At 33.7% G+C, this 20,988-nt stretch overlaps 4 protein-coding genes across 5 annotated transcripts in view; 2 read left to right on the forward strand and 2 right to left on the reverse strand.

The window, feature by feature from the left end:
- LOC126759005 (neuropeptide SIFamide receptor) overlaps positions 1-14,666 on the forward strand; it is a 30,977-nt gene extending 16,311 nt beyond the window's left edge. The window contains exons 3-7 of the mRNA XM_050473526.1: positions 1,091-1,190; positions 6,369-6,817; positions 6,890-7,064; positions 7,129-7,691; positions 8,465-14,666. Of these exons, the coding sequence (XP_050329483.1) occupies positions 1,091-1,190; positions 6,369-6,817; positions 6,890-7,064; positions 7,129-7,691; positions 8,465-8,676 (1,499 nt within the window). The 3' untranslated portion in view covers positions 8,677-14,666. The remainder of the gene's footprint in view (positions 1-1,090; positions 1,191-6,368; positions 6,818-6,889; positions 7,065-7,128; positions 7,692-8,464) is intronic.
- LOC126759015 (A-kinase anchor protein 14) lies at positions 3,391-4,760 on the reverse strand. Its single transcript, XM_050473538.1, has 3 exons — positions 4,331-4,760; positions 4,148-4,257; positions 3,391-3,775 (listed from the first exon to the last, which is right to left on the reverse strand). The coding sequence occupies exons 1-3, from the start codon at positions 4,340-4,342 to the stop codon at positions 3,628-3,630; spliced, it is 270 nt and encodes an 89-aa protein (XP_050329495.1). The 5' UTR covers positions 4,343-4,760; the 3' UTR covers positions 3,391-3,627.
- A 1,228-nt stretch (positions 14,667-15,894) lies between the features above and the next one.
- Positions 15,895-19,289, forward strand: LOC126755112 (3'-5' ssDNA/RNA exonuclease TatD). Its single transcript, XM_050467451.1, has 5 exons — positions 15,895-16,491; positions 16,950-17,298; positions 17,473-17,584; positions 17,656-17,825; positions 17,889-19,289. The coding sequence occupies exons 1-5, from the start codon at positions 16,275-16,277 to the stop codon at positions 18,025-18,027; spliced, it is 987 nt and encodes a 328-aa protein (XP_050323408.1). The 5' UTR covers positions 15,895-16,274; the 3' UTR covers positions 18,028-19,289.
- On the reverse strand, positions 19,177-20,808 carry LOC126755123 (isopentenyl-diphosphate Delta-isomerase 1). 2 transcript variants are annotated; one of them, XM_050467474.1, is made up of 3 exons: positions 20,732-20,808; positions 20,347-20,674; positions 19,177-20,265 (listed from the first exon to the last, which is right to left on the reverse strand). In XM_050467474.1, the coding sequence occupies exons 2-3, from the start codon at positions 20,620-20,622 to the stop codon at positions 19,804-19,806; spliced, it is 738 nt and encodes a 245-aa protein (XP_050323431.1). In that variant the 5' UTR covers positions 20,623-20,674; positions 20,732-20,808; the 3' UTR covers positions 19,177-19,803. The 2 variants fall into 2 exon arrangements, with proteins under 2 accessions (XP_050323431.1, XP_050323421.1); XM_050467464.1 differs by having other exon boundaries at positions 20,347-20,763.
- Positions 20,809-20,988: the final 180 nt, after the last annotated feature.

The following is a 20,988-nucleotide window of genomic DNA, read 5'->3' on the forward strand; positions in this document are numbered from 1 at the left end:
ACATTTGTTGAATGACATTTTAAAGCAGGCTTGAGAAAGCACCGTGCTGTACTACAAGTACATAATAAACATACTCGCATACCGATATACAGGCAGATAAATGTACTCGACGCATCTACATAAGTAGGTGCAAAGTCAAGAGCACTTCATCTACTTTTCTGCTGATAAGGCATTTACGTGTACGAGATTCTTGCTTGATTTATATGCATCTGAAATTTATACAGTATGTGTATAATCAGATTGTGTGTGTAGGTATAGTAGACTGCTATGCAAGCAAGACACATGACTTTGAAACTGAGCTTTTCCCTTGGGATTCTCACACGTAGCTAGCGAAAAGTGGAACCAGCAAGGATTTTTATAATCTATTCCATAAAATTATTTTGGTACTGTTTTCTGCGGCTACAACAACATCAAAAGTCAATAAATATTAGAATGTGGACGCTGTTTGCAAAAATAGAATTCATGAGCTGAAATTTGCATAGATTTGTCTATTAATTATTGGAAAATTTGTAAAAAATTTTCTGGTGGGTGTTACATGGTATAAAAGTTAGTCGAAAGGTCTTAAACATGCTAAGAGGGTTAAAAAGTTGCACAAAATTGCTTGAAAAGTTTTTAATGTAATTTTGAAAAACTAAATCCAAAATTTTGAAGAACTAAATCCAAAGATGCGTCCAATATTTGTCAGATATAGATTTTATTATGTCAGTTCTGGGTATGAAGGGTTTGAGGGAACGTAATATAAGACGGACTCATGGAGAGATTGAAAATTTTACCAAAATCATTGACTTGAAACGGAAAAAGACAAGGCAGTTGCTTCTTTATATAACCGTTACAAAATCGAATACTTTAATAGTATTTTTTCATTAATTAAAAAAAATCTGACATCTTGATGATAAGTATCAAAATCAAATTCGTAACATTAAAGCCATAAATATAAAACCAAAAAATATATTGCTCTATATATATCGATATACATATATTCAAAGAATATATATACAGTTGTATGTGTTAATGTTCCCATTATGTTAATTGTCTGTCTCATTGCCAGTTACTCTAATTAATTGCCTTTGTTTTAATGCTCTTCTTTTAGCCTGGATGCTGGGCTGGCTGATGTGCAAGACAGTGCCATACATACAGGGCGTATCTGTGGCAGCATCCGTCTACAGTCTAATTGCCGTATCACTGGATAGGTAAGTAAGGCATTTACCCACACTAACCACTTTTCATAATAGTCCTTAATTTAACCGGCTCTTGTAACATGTAAATTAACATTGCCGCCTATCATGTCGACCAAGCGAAATACAAATCAGTTATAAAAACCAGAAAAAGAGATTTTGTATAATTAAACGCACAGAAAATGCTTCTAAACCATGGATAAATAAAATATATATATATTTGCTTAATGTATACTGATTACAAGGGGCGGTACTTAGCATCCCTGTGGGGAGTTTTGCTAATTAATTTCATTTGCATTGCGAAAAACATTAAAAGAAAGCATTATAGTCTTCGTCAAAACAAATAAGAATGTGTTATCGATAAATAGGTAGGTGTCAAATTAACATACAAAAATATATATGAACACAAAAATATAAATTTTTACTTAAATTTAATACATTTCATTAAACTAATTCACGAATGTTAAAAAACTCAAACAAAATTGTGGTCAAGTTATCTGCTTAAAGCAGGAATGATAATATATGGAAGAAGACGAAGTTCCGTCTTTTGGGGCTCCGACATTTCGACCAGCGGGTTACAAACTTCGTAGCATATTTAGTACTCGTATACCCTGTTTAGCGTGTAAAAATTATAAAGCGGGATCCATTTCGAGGTTCCCTACATTTTGTTTAAGAAAAAACACATTTATTGAGGAATGTTTTTATCATTCAAAAGAGCATTCTTTGGCATTTATTTTTTTTAAATTAACTCTTTCAAATGATGGCCGTGGCTATGTCTCAGATGGTCTATCCGTTGAGTCCAATTTTGAAAGACTCGTTCGAGCATTTCTACTGGTCACTGGCAAATGAAGCCCAAGATGTTTTGTTCAAAGGCCTGAACCGAAACAGGATTGTCCGCATAAACATTAGACTTTACATATCCCGTAAAAAGACTAACAGTGTGATATCTCACGATCTTGGTGGCCAATTGACCGACCCTAAACCTTAAATTATCTGCTCACCGAAGTGTTCTCTCAATAAATCCATTGAATGATGCGATGTGCGGGAAGCGGCGCCGCCTTGTTGAAACCAAGTGTCGTCGAGATCACGAGCTTCTATTGCAGTCATCTTATATCGATAATGGTCACCATTGACGTTTACGTTCTCAGCGGCATAATTTTTAAGGGAATATGGACTGATGATTTTTTCTGGATAAAATACGGCAATTTTCTTCTTTACGTACCCATTGAGCCAGAAATGGGTCTCACCGTTGAACAAAATTTATCTCGAAAACGTCGGATCTTTTGGGAACTTTTTAAGAGCCCATAGAGCGAAATGATGTCGCTTGGGAAGGTCGAGCGGCGTCAATTCTTGAACGAGCTGTATTTTGTATGCTTTCAATTTAAGATCTCGACGGAAAATGCGCCAAGTTGCTCCACACGTCAGTCCGAGTTGATGAGAACGGCGTCGAATCGACTCTTCACGGTCATCGTGTGCACTCACAGCTACGGCGTCTATATTTTCTCCACTGCGGGCTGGATGTGGTCTATTCGGTCGCATATTGTTGGGTCTTAAGATGAGTTATGGTGGTGCGAATATTACTCTCAGTAGGTCAATTATATTAACCACGAGCGAAGATCGCGAAACACATTCTTTCGAAAAAAAAATGCTATTGAAAAATGTATCTCTATGGATCACATGTTACAATTTTTTTTGGCTCTCTGTCAACGAAGTTGCGCTAATTGATATTGACGCCGAGTGGATTACTAACAAATTTTACCTACTGAAACACAAACTACTTTCATCTTTAGATAATCAAATTATCCGAAAGCTTTCGAAAGTTTGTTGGTGAATGACCTGGCACAAGCGCTCTGAAATACAAATGTATATAAAAATATAATTAAATACTAAATTTTTTTTTAAAACAAAGTACAAGTCACCGTCAATGACAACGAAAACCAAATTTTCAAAAGTTAATGGAAAACTAAGGAGGTGAATCGCAGCGCCATGTTTCAACCAACTTTTTGCACTTTCATGATTTTTTGCGAATATTTGCGCATATGTAATAATGTTCATAGTGTTCAAGAACTAACAACCTTCCGTTGCGCTGCCACGTTTCCAAAACACACATACAAACATACATACCTACATACAGACATACATCATGCATGCCATGATTGCTTTACACATAGCGTGCTAAATGATTTTTACAAAATTTTATTGTTGTTTTGCTTGTTGTATTTAACTAATTTCAGGGATTTCATAGTACAGAATTAAAGTAAGAATGAAGGGGAAGTGGGATAGGAGTAGGGAGCTTGTAATCTACATATATTAACGCACTAAGCCATTGTTGCATTCGATTAACTTCGAGTCGTTCTTTCGTTGATCCTCATCAACGTTCCTGGTTGATTGCGGGTGCTGCGGAGAGTTGGCGTTGGTGTTGGGGCGCCTGCAGCTGCCATGCTGCCGGCGCTCAGTGATGCACAACAACGGCCGGATGGGCATGATGGACTGGAACTACAGGCACAACTGGCTTTACGACCGGCACAAGTGGCACCACTGGCTTGGCAATGACTGGTGTCACGACAGTCTTCACTGGCACGGGATGATGAATTACGTGACTGCAATAAAAAAGCGAAAATGCTTAATACTCGTAGTAAATGCGCCGAGTGCGTAAAACAAAAAAAAAGCAAATGACAAAAAAAGAGAAAAATCCGAAAAATGCAAAAAATATTCAAGATACAATGAATATTTTAGTATGGCTACAAAGAAGAATCCAATTTTCCAACTCAGTGCAAATGCTGACAGGCAGACTGGACATTGGCAACACTTGGAATGAATACTATTATTTATTTCGAAGACTTTCATCTACTTAAGTACATATAATTCTAAAGGCATATTCTTATTCGATATTTTATCGATAACTCGAAAATGTCTCTTCTTATATGAATTGCGCCACTTGCTTCTCAGAACGTTTAACGGTAACTACTTACGAGTGCACAGCGTGTGCGCCGTGATGCACGATCGGCGCAACGGGTACGGCAGGAGCAACCACAACACCAGGCTCGGCGCAAGCGAAGGCGATGACGGAGAGTACAAGCACCTGGTTGAAGGAGATCGGAGTGCAAAAAGAAATTGATAAATAAGCATTTCCCCAGATTTCCAAAAATACTTACGATTTTGAACATTTTTGGTTGTGTGTGGGGTTTTGAAAAGTGGAAACTATTTTAAACTACTGGAAGGTGTGTTGTTATTGCAACGGAGGGATTAATGTGACTGTTGTATTTCAGTGCGTTTCCAAATGCTTTTATACAATTTTGACGATTTTAGATTTTAGCCACTAGACTGAGTTGAATTGAAGTAAAACTGGACGACCGCGGTCAATGTTAGCGCTGGAAAGTAAGTTACCGGCATACCAATGCGTATGTTATAGCGGTAGTAGAGGTGACAGCGCCGCGCTAAGCTTTAATCTAGTCTACTGTGGGCTCCAAGGAGATTGGCATTGCGGCTCTATTCAATGTAACTTTTCAAAAGTTGCATTTGACAACTGCGGCAAAATGCTTGTACATATGTACATGTGAAATATATTTGCAAGTATATACAGATGTACACATATAAATACATGTGGCAACAGCTGGCGCCAATTGCACGGGCAACCAGATCGCTCTGTCGCCAGTCGTATATACTTTCATATGTGTCTAACGTACGAATGGCCGCCCTGGCACTCACCCCGCGAATCAGCTGTTCCACTGGACGATGATCGATGCCGTAGCTGCTTTATGCGCTGATTTTTTGTTCAGTCACTGTTATTGATAGCTAATAAGATCAAGTTCAGTATTTTTCATAAATTTTGTTGCTTTCCATGGACAGTGAGTTTATTAGCTGTCAGAGCGCTTAGAATTTTGCCACTAACTTAATTAGTCACATGGTAGGAATTAGGTTATAGAATAAAATAAAATAAAAAAATAATTAATAAAATAAATAATATATGCATTTAGGTCATAAAGTGGAGTTATTGACTTGTGAATTCGTAAATACCTATTTCTAGTTCTAGTTTCCCGGGAACTAAGTTTCAATAAATGTGTTCAGAATATTTCAGATTGTGACCTATTAGGTTTCAGACAAGGCTCCCTATCGTGCGACTTTTTCAATCTGCTGCTAGAGAAAATAATTCGAGTTGCAGAACTTAATCGAGTTGGTAAAAGCTGGCGTTTATCGATGATATTGTAAAGTGCCGTTAGTTCTGCTTTCTGCAGACTAAATAAGGAAGCAAAACAAATTGGTCTGGCAGTCGTCGCACTCGCGACTTGGATCACACGTCACTGTTGACAGTCATAACTTTGAAGTGGTAGATAACTTCGTCTATCTTGGAAACAGCATCAACACCAACAACAATGTCAGCTTCGAAATTCAGCGCAAAATAGGTCGAGCCAACAGGTGCTTCTTCGAAACGAACTAAAATCAAACTCTATAAGTCACTCATTATTCCCGTCTTGCTATATGGTGCAGAGACATGGTCGATGACAAAATCGGATGAGTCGACGTTACGAGTTTTCGAGAGAAAGATTCTACGAAAGATTTGTGGTCCTTTCGCGTTGGCCACGAAGAATATCGCATTCGATGGAATGATGAGCTGTATGAGATATAAGACAACATTGACATAGTTCGGCGAATTAAGAGACACCGGCTACGCTTGCTAGGTCATGTCATGCGTATAGACGAAAACACTCCAGCTTTGAAAGTATTCGACGCAGTACTCGCCGGGGAAAGCAGAAGAAGAGGAAGACCTACCCTCCGTTGGAAAGACCAGGTGGAGAAGGACCTGGCTTCGCGTTGCGAAAAGAAGAAATGACTGGAATGGAGTCTTCACTTTTTGTAGGCGTAATATCTTCTCAGTTATCCGCGAAGCTAATGTAAAACTAGCTCGCATTTAAGTAGACGAAGAATAATTATTAAAGGTTCTTCCCTAAAATGAACTAAATTCGTAGTTGCCTTCCTTCATATTTAATCCCCCTGTATATAGCTACATATATAATATTTCAGTGCAAACCAGTAAACCGTTGACATCAATGTGAAATGGAGTCATAAACGACAATAATTTCACCTCCACTTTAATGATGCCCTCCCAATAGCAATATGCTAACTTTTCAGTGCTTTTTAATTGCATTTTTATGGCTACTAAATTGCATACATAAATATTTTTGACATTTTCAGATTCATTGCAATCTGGTGGCCACTTAAGCAGATGACAAAGAGTCGCGCACGCTTCATGATATTATGCATCTGGCTGATTGCCTTGAGTTCGACAATACCCTGGCTTTTATATTTTGATCTCGTGCCGGCCGCTGACTCGTTTCCGGCAGCGCCGAACCTCTACCTCTGTCAGGAGGTGTGGCCACCCGGCTCAAATGGCAATCTATATTTCCTCCTAGCCCATTTAGTGGCCTGCTATCTACTGCCAATGTCTTTGATAACACTGTGCTATGTGTTGATTTGGATAAAGGTGTCGACGCGTTCGATTCCCGGTGACTCAAAGGATGCACAAATGGATCGCATGCAACAGAAGTCGAAGGTGAAGGTGATCAAAATGCTTGTAGCAGTTGTTATACTGTTCGTATTGTCTTGGCTGCCACTCTATGTGATCTTCGCCCGTATTAAATTTGGTTAGTTCGTATGAAAAAATTTTTTCTGGATTATTGAAATCTAATTGTTAATTTTTTTCTACTTTTTTTCAGGTGGAGAACTTTCAAACGAAGAAAGCGAGGTGCTCTACAAGGTGACACCCTTCGCGCAGTGGCTGGGTTCTTCCAATTCCTGCATTAACCCCATTTTATATGCGTTTTTCAACAAAAAGTATCGACGTGGCTTTGCAGCTATTATACAATCCCGTTCATGCTGTGCCCGCATAAGGTCCTTTTTTCTACGATTTATGCTTAAATAGATGTGATACTTATAGCCTAACGAATTTTTACAGATATTATGATAACGTCGCCATTGCTTCGTCCACCACCAGCACTCGCAAGTCCTCGCATTATCACCAAAATAGCTCACGGAAGAGTCCCAGCAGCCCTGGCTTGCGTAAGACGAACGCTGTCTCCTATATTTATGAGCATCAATCGTTGCGTCGTCATCATCACAACGCCATGTTGAAGCAGGACAGCAATCTGTCACAGCAAATGTTACTAAAGCAAGACTCACATGGCTCGAGACAGTTTTTGATCAAGCAAGAGAGCGCCTCTAGCGATGGATCACGTCGCATGCTCTGTCAGCAGGATAGTAATGGTTCGAAAGTGTCACTAACCAAACAAGATTCGATTGTTTCATATATGGATGCTAGACGCAATGGTTTGGATAAATGCCAGGACTCCTGCTCTACGCAAGACAACATGTCAATTGATTCACGACGTGGAACGAGCTTTAAATTGGATACACCACACAATTATGGATCGCCCAGCACCAGCGCCGCCATGTTGGAATATAAAAGACAAAAGTTTGTCAAACAAGACTCAGTGATCTCATTTGTGGATCAAAGGCCTGGTGAGTGATCTAACATATTGTTCCACTATGTTTAGTATCTTAAATCTTACCACAGAGAAGTGTGTTTTTTCATGCCACATAAGTAAATCCTTCAATATTTATATGGTATTTATTTTCTTATAACGTAAAGATCTAGAATTACCTTCTCTAAGGCATCGTTCACGTGTTCGAGTTGACGTTCACAATTTTTTAGTTGAAATCTTGATGAAATAAAAATTTATGTTATTGATAGTGACTCGGAATTTTGATATTTTAGGCTACATGTCTCTTTAAATTTCATTTTTATTAGATTAATTGTACTTGTAGACTGAGAATCATTAAGTGGGTAGTCATAGGAAGTTTTCTAAAAAAACGAGAACTAACTTTTGTTCCATGATCTCAGTAAGTTTCTGGAATGAATGTTTTAACTATCATGAATATTGTGTGCTATAATTCGAGATTTCCCGAATTGTTCCAGTCGAACCATTTTTGTTTCGAAAACTATCAATAAACAATGCGCTGGACCTATGTGAGTCTATCTGCTGAGAAGAGAGCACAAAAGACTTTAGATCGCAGTGAAAGTGTCAATTTATTTCTATGAATCTATCTAGCCCTCAAACAATGAAACAATTACTACGTGAGAAGGAATCGCTTGTGATCTTATCCAAAGATAAAGATACGCTGAAAGCATTTGTAGTGTTTTTATAAACCTCATCTTTAAAGGTGTCTATAAAACATATAGACACACTTATGTATATGTATATATCTTTCTGTTATTTTCCTGCTATTTATAGAGCCCAGACGCCATCAGCTGGTAAAGCAGGATTCTGTTATTTCTTTCGCCGATCAACGCCGCGGTGCTCTCAACAAACAGGACTCCATAATTGCGTGTCACACTCGCACGGGTGACGGCACTGGACATCATGTCTCGATCTTAAAGAAAACCGAGGCATCACTCGGCGGTGCGCTCGCATCGCCTCGACGGAATATAGAAATGTTTGAGTAATTCTTTTGGAGAAATTACAACAAAAATCTAAATAAATAAATACTATAAATTGCATTGCAAAGGAAAATTAGTCAACAACAATAACAACAAATCTAGTATAATAACAGATAATTGAAAGATTAACAACGTAGCCATTTCATAAATGATTATTCGTATTAACATTGCTATATATTATATTACATATATGGAAAATAATAATAACAACAACACCAACAAAACACTACGATTTATACTAAAAATTTCATACAGCCACACATACTTACAAACAGAAAAAAAACAAAACAAAAACAAAGCGCGCCACACACACACACACATAAAAGTGTACTATTGAGCGCTGTAACTTACATACATATCCTAAACGTAGTGTGTTAGTGTAACGGGAAGCAAATGCATACAAAGTGAAAAGCTAATTGTAATCAGAACGCACATTTCTTATATGTATGTATATGTATATGTTACGATTGTATGTATGATAGGTGTTTAAGTCAGTGTTAAGAGCAGGTGCATACAAAAATACACACATACATGTTTACAGGTGTATTGGTGTATTGAATGTTTGTATGTCAGTGCGCAAGTGCTATAGTTAAGTCTAGCTTAGTTAGAGGTGCGTATAATCTTAAGTACAGTTTTTAATTGTGGGCGGGCAACAATGATGATTATGATAATGATGATGATGATATGATGATAATGATGATGATGATGATGATAATAATGATGACATTGAAGAAAACGGTGATGATTATGATCAATGTAATGATAATGATGGTAAAGATTATGAACTTAATGATCATCATAATGATGATGATGATTGTGACAAATAAAATGTTGAAGATCGATGATGATTGTGACGAATATAATGATGAAGATTGATGATGATAATGATGACGAGAATAATGATGATTATAATAATGATGATTTTGGTGATTATAATGACGATTATAATATTGGTGATGCTGATTTTGATGATAATGATTATAAGTAATGTTGGGTGATATGCATTTTGTACGAGTTTCATATGATAGTTTCGGATATACAAACACACACACACAGTTTTAATGATTGTTATACTGTATACATACATAAATACATGCAGATTTACGGCAATGAAATGTTTGATAATGAAGTATGCGATTTGAAATTTGTATTTTTATGAGTATTGAACGAATTTCAGAATACAACAACAGAAATAAAAACAAATACATATGTAAGAAACAAAAAAGAATGCATACATACACACGCAGCCATACATATATGGTATATATACATATATACGTACATACAAACATACTAAGTACTTGCAAAGCAGAGCAGAAGTATCTCAACTGTCCAATATGTGTATGTACTATATATAAAATTTAAATCACACCGAGTTCTAAATGCAATGTACCTACTAACAGCAACATTTATGATTAAGAACAACATTCTTACGATTTATATATTTATATTGAAAGTGTTGATTTCGGTAAAGAGCAATAATTTTTGCTAACAATTTCATATACACTTACTTACAAACAAGCATAAAATATTTATATAAATGCAAGCATACATACATACACACATATATATGTGTGTAAGTGTGTAAATAAGTTGTTCTGCTTATTATTTTTTAACATTTTCGCATTTTAGAAAAATTATTGATTGAAAAAATTATTATTGAAAAAAAAAAATTATTGATCACATAAAATAAAAAAAAATATATATATACAATATTGTTAAATTAACATAAAATATGTATTTATTATTATATATTAACTATCAATATAGTTACATGCGTATAATGTTGAAAATTAGACACACTTGACCGTCTCGCTGGCAGTGTGACTTATATAGACTCCAGCAAACACAAGTAAGGCGCCTAGAATTGTTTTGTTAACAACTTTTAGTACATAAATATTATATAGTTACATATATACACTTATGTGTACATACTTATATATTATATGAGTGGATTAAATTCACAGCATCATGCACAGTTATGGATAAATAATTTTAGGAAATTGTTTGGATTCGCTTTAGGGGGTTATATCCACTTGTAAGTTTTTTAATTTTTGTTTTGAAGAGGCATTTTATTTAAAAAATAAATAAAAGTGTACATTAACAGAATTTATAATTTTGGATTCCCTTGATCACGTAGCCGATCCACAGTCGGGCCTCCAATTCATTTAAAAAAATTTTTTACAAATACGCTCATACATCTTCGAAACTATTTACAGAATCGGCTTCAAATTTTCGGAGAATATTCTCAAATATACATACATACATTTGTACTTTCATTAAACGTGGTTATATGCAAAATACATATTTATTTTTTTAGTTCACAAGTGGATATAACCTCTTTAATCTCACTTAACACTCAACGAACAATACAACAAAAAGTTCAAAGCAAAAACCAAATAGGCAGCAAAAGAAATTGAGGTTATGTATATAAATATTTTGTTATTCAATCACGTTATTAATGCGCTAATCAAATTAGTTCACATGCTTGTAAAATTTATAGATTATATTATTTATATTTGAAATAAATAATAATGTATTGTAATAATAGTTATCAGCCAAAATTTTCTATTTTCGATTTGAATCGCATTTAGGGAAAGCCAGGATAGCGCGCTATGTCGCATAAATAAATTATATAATTGAATACACTTACATATATGTATGTATATACATGTTAATGTACCCTGCAGGAAAAATGGCTTTAAGTGTATTTTAAAAGTTTACAGATTCATCATACTATAAAAGATTGATTGAGTAAAACCAATGATACATTAAAGTGTAACATTCGTAGAATGTTCTACGATGTTTTCATTTCGAAAAAATATTATACGTCAACGGAGTAAAATATTTTATGAAATTATATATGTATTCTCCATGAGCCAAGAGATTGACTCCGCGCACATAAAATGTTTGATCTTTGCAGGCAAAAAAACTGGTTCAAATGGTTTTTGAGATCCTGATTTGAGGTGAAGGTTTTCCTGACCAAACAATTTTTCGGAGAACGAAATAAGTAAAAGATCGAATATAGTAAAGCTAAGAGAATATGGTGGGCACATTCCATTCAAGCTGCAAGGCATCCCATTCGAGCTGCAAGGCAAGTCAACAAACTTGTACATTGTTTCATATTATCCTTGTGGAACACCACACCTTTTCTATTGATCATTTTTGGTCTACTCTGTCAGAGTGTATCACTCAATTTGTCCAGCTTATCGCATTGTACTTCAGAATTATTCGTAGTATTATCGGTATAAAGCATCTTCTTGAAGTAGCACCAAATAGACAAGATAACCTTTTATTGGTGACTAACAGCCTTCGAAGTGGTTTGGTGGTTTGAGTGGTTAGACCATGATCTTTTGCGCTTTAGCAAAAAAACCACTTTTCGTCGCCAGTAAGCAAATCTCAGTCGTTAAAGTGTCGAAATAAATCTCGCTCTATAAGAACATGAGGAACCATATGTCAAGCTTCGAAATTAATCCTAGTCGTTTTTCTGAAGCTATTATTCGACGATTTGCATCTATCAACGACTATATATTATTCACATCGGCTTCAAGCGTCTTTCCAAGATATGGTGCATCGTCAAGATTGAAATTGCTGGAATTCGTCGTGATTGAACTGGATTTTTTACCCTTTTGATAGTAAAACAGTAAAATTCGCAAATGCTGTTTTTAATCTTCCTTTAACCGATAAAGTATCAAAAATTAATTTTTTTTACAAACTAGGGTATCAGCTGTTCTAATATATAACGGTAAAGCGGTTAAGTATGAAGTTGGCCGCGAAAAAATTTAAAAGAATCAGCTGTTGTCATCAAACGAAATTACTTAATGATCAAATCTTGAAAATGATCGGCCTTGTAGTTTTGCAGTTATGAGGAACACCAACTTTGAAAACGTGAGTTGTGCAGAAGGAAAACGCTTTAAAGTGAAAATCTGGTGGAAACCATTCATAAGAACAGTAAAAAAATATTTTTAACTTCGTCAGTTTTGTCCCAACGACTTGAAATTTTGACACAATATTCTTGAAATTATTCATTCAATTAAGGTGAAGTGGTCAGAAAGATAGATAAAGCATCAGTATCAGATAGAAGAAACAGAATCACAAATATGATCTTAAGTGCAGAAGAATAATGGAACAAAGAGCAAAACCAAATAAAGCATGGCATGGATATATGTATTGAAAAAAAGTGATTAACTCGCATTATTCCATTTTAGAAAACTAAAAATGGGAAGATCTTTGCAACAATAGCAACAACGATATGTGAGAGTATTGGCATAAACTTGCTATGGAGAAACTAAGCAGTGAAGGTCAATAATATTTAAGAGTTAATTTACTATTTAATGCAACCCAACCTGGTTTACGATATTCTAATTTTGCCTGCAGGGTGCAAAAGCATCTATACAATAACCTATATGTAAAAATAACGCTTGAAAAAAGAAAATTAACTATTATATATGCTTAATAAATAAATAGTGAAGCTTGGATAAATTTGGTCACACATTTAGATAAAATATCATGGAAAAAACTATATTTTTGAAATTTCTAGTTTTATCCTACTTTTCCAACAAGTTTGCCATATAAAACGGTAAACTTTGATACCATTGCCTAATGGATCGGAAGGTTTGAACTACACATTCAATTTATTACTACTACAGAATGAGCGCATCCGTTACTTTACTATGTTGATTATGTAGCTGATGCTAAAAGATCGATAAGTCATTAATTAGGGCACCTGCTCCGAAGATGTACCATGTTTTGTGAGGTTAAATTTGCTTGTGCGCATATCGACATACATACATACCAAATGTATGTACAATATATATTAAAATGAAAACATTCCCCAAATGTGTGATCTAATTTACTCAAGCACACTCTTCTATTAATATAAGCTATTTAGATACATATTTATGTATGTAGTATATCAAATGCAGCAAACGCAATCGTCGTTGTCATTTGGCACAAAATAAAATAGAATAATCGACAAAATGGTTCAAAGTTTTATAAAAGTTACTTAACTACATTTTTATAAACACTTACAGATACGGAATATATGTAACTGCATTCATGGAACAAAGAGCGAAGTACATACTAAAACAAAATACAAGTACTTGAAATAAATACCAAAGATTTATTAGAGCATAAATAGTAAGTACATAGAGACACTAACTAATAGAGGTAATCGAAAAAACACACACACACAAACAAAGTCAAAAATTAAAATCAGAAGAAATACTCCAAATATACTAAAGACAACAAACACTTCATATACACATTTATATAGATAAATAGCAAAGCACATACATACAAACGTATGAATGTGAAAAGAATTTGTACTTAGCCGCTTTTGTATGTTCATATTCAATATTAACTATTAGCTGTCAAAAAGTATACTAAATACATAGATTATATATACAAACAAAAGAAATGAAATTAATTGAACTAAGAACAGTCGCAGAATTAAATAAAAATATATTCATTAGGGTGTGCGTTATTTTACAAGTTGAATTTTTTCAAGTGCCCACTGAAGTTTCAGTTTTTGCGCCAAAACAGGGTCCAACCGAAAAAACTGTTTTTTTTTTTATTTAAACCGCGCTTAAATCATATTTATTTTCTTATAAGATTTTTTATCTTTTGATTTTTTGCATTAAACAACTAAATCTACAACCTTCAAAAAATTATATTCTACTGCAAATCCCTACCATAAAGATTTTGGTGATTTTTTCTATAAAACCAACTTTTTAAAGTTATACGCAATTAAAATTCTTTATCAAATGCAAACTGAAACAGGGAGCGCTTGTAAAACACGAACCTACTTGTGAAATAACGGACATCCTTATATTCATATCTGCGTGAGCTATGTGGGATAGCTAGCTAAAAAAAACATACATACAGTTATATACATATATTGCATACTAGAAATATGAAATTGTTTTTAAATCACAAGTTTGATATAAAAGAAAAATGAAACCGTCACACATACCACGTATTCAAAAACAAAAGTATTACATTTTAAAAATGTACCTAACAAACTAACTCATACTTACATACTTATATACTAAAACAAAAAAAAACATAGAAGAAATGAATTTCTCATTAATATTTACAGCATACTAAATTTAAGAAATATTTTATAAAATATTTTCCAAATGCACGCATGAGTCAATAGTACGCATATGATTTGAAAACAATAATTAAACATGAATATATAAATACTAAATTGTATTTACATATTATAATCAAGTAAGAATACAAAAAAATAACCAATTTCTTCACTGTTATGATTTACTTTGCCAACAACAATTTTAAGTTTATGATAATCAGCTGATTACAGTCAATGTAATTGAAGCAAATACAAATAATAAATGCATATATATACTTATGGCATATATCGTATATGTATGTTCTACAGAAGATTATGTCATAAACATTGTGTAAATGTTAAAGCAAATCCCAAAACAACCAAAAAAACAGATACACAATACATAAAATATAAGAAATATACGTACAATACTCAAAAAACCGATTTTATTGCCATGCTGTATTCAAGAAGTTATCATCGTTAGATATTCCAAAATACATATTGCATTAAATTAAATAGACAAATACTCAAATAAATTGAAAAGAAAAACTATTTGAAATGTTGAGAACTTGTGTTTTCCTTAACAGAATTGTGGAATATATACATATATAAGTATATACATATATAATTAATAATGAGTAAACAGTCATAGCTGGTTAACTGGGTCCACTTCTCTGCCAACTCGATAACCAAAATAGTAGAACACGAAATACCTAAATTTAAATTCCAAAACAATTTTTTTACTTTGAAATTAATTTTTTTGTTTTCAATTCGCATAACAAAATTAAAAATAAAATAAATTTTAAAATGAAATTTAAATATGATAAATTAACGATAAATACCTATACATGGAAATATTCACACTTCAAATTAAATAAAATACATGTATTTAGAGCACCCTATATTTTAACGGCTTAACAAATTCTATCTAAAAGTTTTCGCAAAGCGAATTCTACATTCAATAGCATTTCATCGTTATCCACTTTTTATTTGACTTCATTACATATTCACGCGTTTGAAATTATTTTCAGTTAATTATTATATCACCATACATATATATTATATTAGTCGTTTAGGCACACTGTGCTTTTAGGATTGCCCAACAATTGTAAAAACATACAAAGCGAAGTTGGCAATACTGTTCACTCTAGTATTTTACTAAATTTCTTGGCCGCCAGCTGCCAGCAGTCGTGATCAATTTCTATAACATTTTTAATTTAATTTTCCTACAAAACTAACGTTTTTAAGGTGCTTAATTTGCGTGTGATACTTTAAGTTTTACTGTAACTATTGTGTTATCGCGACAATAGCTTCCGTAAACGACATACGCCATTATTCTTCAAAGATATTCATCATAATTAATGTGCATATAAAACAATTTTCACTGTGTGCTGTAGTATTGTTATTTCGTCATATCTATTTTCGTCAATAGTCAACGTGCAAGCACCACTCGATTTACAGATAACACGATTAATCATTGAAGTTACTAGAAGTAATAAACAAAAACAAAAATAACAAAACCTCAACGATAATGGCACAATCTATAGCTGGCACAGCCTCCGCTGCTAATACTAGCACTGGTGCTGGTTTAAGCTTGGCAGGTAGCTTGGGTGTTGGTGTGGATTTAGATTTAGTGGATATGAAGCACTGCTTCGAAAATCTCATAGTGATTGATGCAGGCGCGAATTTAACAAACAAAAAATATAGCCGTGATCTGGAATCAGTTATACAGCGAGCAAAAGATGCAGGTATGTGGCATGCAGAAATATACATACATAATTCTGGATGACGTATTTAACATATTATATTTCTTACTTATATACATATATATATATGTATGTATGTATGTATGTTTGTTCATACATATTTTGTCAATTAGCGCAGTCTGTTTTCCTGAAGATTTCGTTGCGATCTTCTTCGATAAGAACAAGGCGTTGCGTATTCGTATTCTCTTATGTACTTATATATGTATACGCACATAAATATTTACACACCCATTAATATGCGCATACAAATTAGAAATATTTATTTTTATATGAATGTGTATTCATTTTGACCTCAAAGGTCTTACGGGAAGTCTCCGTTTACGTCGTTTGCATATAATTAACGAAACTGCAAGTTTTCAGATAAAAAAAACTCACAAATTTTCTTACTCATTATATGGTATACTGAGTTTTTATTAAAATTGTTTTCTATATTTTTGTAGGTGTTCAAAAAATTATGGTTCCAGGTACATCGGTAAAATCTAGCAAAGAAGCGCTGCGTCTATCACGGATTTATCCCGATATAATCTATTCGACTGCTGGCATACATCCACACGACTCCAAGTCAATTATCGAAGAACCAAATACCTGGTTCGAGTTCGAACATATTGCGGCTTCGCAGGAATGCGTTGCGATTGGACCTTGCGGCTTAGATTATCAGCGCGATTTCTCCGAGCCCGAGGCACAAAAAGAGATATTTGAGAAGCAGATTCATTTGGCTTGCCAATTGAACAAATCATTGCTGATACACGAGCGTTCCGCACAACATGATGTACTCGATATACTGGATAAGTAAGTGATTATTATGCTTATATATACTCTGAAGTTTGTAACTGCCATACGAACAGATCGATCAAAATAAAGTTCTTTACTTGAAAACTTTTGTTGTGAAGAGTATTCTAGTTTCGGTGCAACCGAAGTTAATTTTTTATTATACTTTATTTACTATTTAATTTGCATTTGCAGATTTGAGAAATTACCGCCTGTGATCATAAGAGGATTCATGGGCACAGCGGACGAAGCAGTCGAATATCTGAATAGGAGATTCTATATTAGTTTAACTGGTTATTTATGCAAGGTAATAAATAGTATTTGTTAAATTTTAAACATGTATATATTGTAACGCAATGTATCACTAAAAATCTGCAGGACAAATCAGATAGTGGAGTGCGCAAACTCTTAGAAAATGGAACTTTGCCTATAGATAGACTGCTTGTCGAAACGGACTCGCCGTTCATGTATCCAAATACAAGAGCTTCCAAGCTGCCGCAACATGTTAAGACTGGTATAACAGAACGTTCGCTATTATATTTACATAGGTTGGTTATAAATGTTATATCTGCATATTTATTTTAATTTAACATTTTAATTTTTTTATTCAGGTACTGTACTTTTCAACGTAATGAACCTTGTAGTTTGCCCGCCATAGTTGAGATGATAGCTGCATTCATGAAGAAAACGCCAGATGAAGTAGCTTTAGCAACTGCATTTAATGCATTAAAGCTTTTTGGACTATCCTAAATGCCAATGGCTGTGATTTTACCTATGTAGACTGTCATAAAATTGCTTAGTGCGCAAAAAAGCAATTGAAGCATGCGCCGTTTTTCAACAATTACAAAACGAGTGAATGCATTAAAAGGAATTCAAAACGAAAGTGCCAAAATTTTATAAGTGGTAATATAGTTTTTTGCTTAAATTCCTACATAAACTAAGAACTACAAGACTTCGAAAGTGCCTTAAATGAAGTGCGAAGAAAGCCAATTGGCTGATAAAAAAGAAAATAAAGAAACGACAAAATATGCTAAAAATATATATTAACGAAATCGATACCTATTTATTATACACATATACATACATACTAACTACGACGTGTTTTTAAAGCGCATGCAAACCCACAATATACTCATAAAACCAACTGAATGATTCGAATAAGATTATTTGAATCACTTTAGAGTTAGTTATCATTACAGAAAACATGAAATTCTAAAATATTTACATATGTATTTAAATGAAAAGCGAATAATACAACTTAAAGGAATTGACTGAAATTTGAATGTAGATTGTCGTCTTGGTTTTGGATAAACGCAGGGATAATGGGTGATAATCCAAATAATTTAGCTGCATACATTTGTACTTCACCGTCCCGTGATATGTATTCTTAGAAAAAAGCTTAAATACTATGTATATAAAACATATATTTATTAAAAAAGTTATACAAAACGTTTAGGACACGTTTAAATGTATCCATATATAAAAAAATATTGTATACTACAATATGACAAATTCGCGTTCGCATCACACACATAAAATTATTTAAAGCTGTTGCAGCAACAAAAGTCGCGAAAAGAAAGTGCTTTGAGCCCTTCTTATATGTGTCAACAGAAAATTCAAAAACCAAGTCAAGCTGCAGCTTATTGACCACATTTTCATACATACATACATTTGTTTTACTATTATATAAGATTTTTTACGCCAAAACTTGTAAATATTTATTATTCATTTTGTTTGATATTTGTTGTTGTGCTACGGAATGTTTATTGTGCTACGCCAACTCAATAATATACCTACATATGTACGTTGTGGCATACAAACATATATACATAGAAATAGTTGTAAGTCAAAAGCAATGCGCATGGTAACACAGCGGATAGATGAAAGTAACACGGTAAATGTGATCGTTTTACTAAACAATTGTACTTTATTGTTATTTACATAAATATACATAAACAAATACAAATTGTATACATACAAACATAAAATATAAAATAAAAACTGAAATGTGACTTATCGCTCTTTTTTATTCATTTTTCATAAAATCAAAAAAACACACCCAACTAAACTCTTTTTATAAAAGCTCTTTGGTGTTACACCATTTGGGCGTTTGTCCTCTTTGGTATAACCATATGCATCTTAATCAATGACTATAACATCTTTTAATCAACCGTTAGTTGCCAGAAAAATTACGCACACATTGAAATATACAATGGTTGGGAACGATAGAGTTGAGTAAAATTATAACTCGCATAATATATACAATACACCCTTTAATTAACTGTGGAAAATTTCACAACAAAATTCGTTTAGAAGTACAAGCCAGTCTTCATAAATTCGAGCACACTTTTATGTGTTTTATATTACAGTATATGTATATAAAGTAAAGTATTTAAATGGCTCCCGTGACTAATGCTTTTACTTTAATTTTTTTTTTAAGTACTAAGATAACAAAACTAATTACCATAAACAAAAATATTTCATGTGAAATTTTTCCAATATGTAAATGCACAGTATAATTATTATTTATCTCGAAAAGCGGTGTATGGCATTTGTGTCCACATACTGATTCAAGTTATGCAAATTATCCCACCACTCTTTGAGTTTACTCCTTAAAATAAGTCTAAACCAAGGTGTGAGTGGAGCGTTGAATTTTGACACAGTTTCATCAATTTCAGTGCGTTTAATATAACGCACTTCACTGACTTCATTCTCATTTGGATTTAGGTCAACGTCTTTTTGCAAAAATAGTATATAATCGATTTCGTGTTCACCCCACACGCCATCTCCGCAATCCTTGTAATGTATTCTCGTTAAGTAATGAAAATATTCTGGTTGTATTTGTTCTTGTGGTATACCTAGTTCATAATTGAGACGTCGTTGGGCAGCTCTTCGTATGCCTATTGCATTCGATTCTTCCCGTTCTAAATCAATGTCATGCAGCGGATGACTACAGCAGGCGTTTGTATATGTATCGGGAAATGTGATCTAAAAAAAAAATTATTGCTTGATAGAGAATTCCTAGAACACATCAAATGTATACAAATCAATTGTAAACGCGTAATGTACCTTATGCGTCGAACGCCGCTGAACCAACATCTCTCCCTTTGAATTAAATAAGAACACACTAAATGCACGATGCAATTTTATATCGCCAGTTTGTTTATTCACACGATGGCAGTCTTCTTTGCTACTGTAACCAATTGCCTTATCCTTATCGTCCACTAATATACAATTTTCCTTTAATGCTAATTCCTGTTGTGCGTCCACTGCTGCTGTATAACTTCTGGCCCACAACTTCTTACTCTGGCCACGAAATATACACCGATTTAACATTAATAACATTATTGCTTATTTTAAAATTAATCGACTGTTTCCTTGAGCGTATCAAAGTTCTCTAAAATAAATAGCTAGTTGTATAAATACTTAAAAAAGATTAATGGTTATATTTTACATTGGTTAAGTATCAGTCAATTGTGCAGGCTGTAACCAATCATATGTTATTAGAGATGCTAAAGTATCGATAGAACTATTGATAACAATACAAATTGAGTAGTCACTCATTTATCACTAGTTATCAAATGTAACTAGAATAACCTTAAAAGATTAAAAAGTTGTGGACAAAATTATATACCATTGAAAATCTAGAATAATTTATAAAAAAATCACAAACATTAATACAATCAACGGCAGACAAACTTATCGACGAAG

Source organism: Bactrocera neohumeralis, chromosome 2 (genome assembly GCF_024586455.1).
Source record: "Bactrocera neohumeralis isolate Rockhampton chromosome 2, APGP_CSIRO_Bneo_wtdbg2-racon-allhic-juicebox.fasta_v2, whole genome shotgun sequence".
NCBI classification, from domain to species: domain Eukaryota; kingdom Metazoa; phylum Arthropoda; class Insecta; order Diptera; family Tephritidae; genus Bactrocera; species Bactrocera neohumeralis.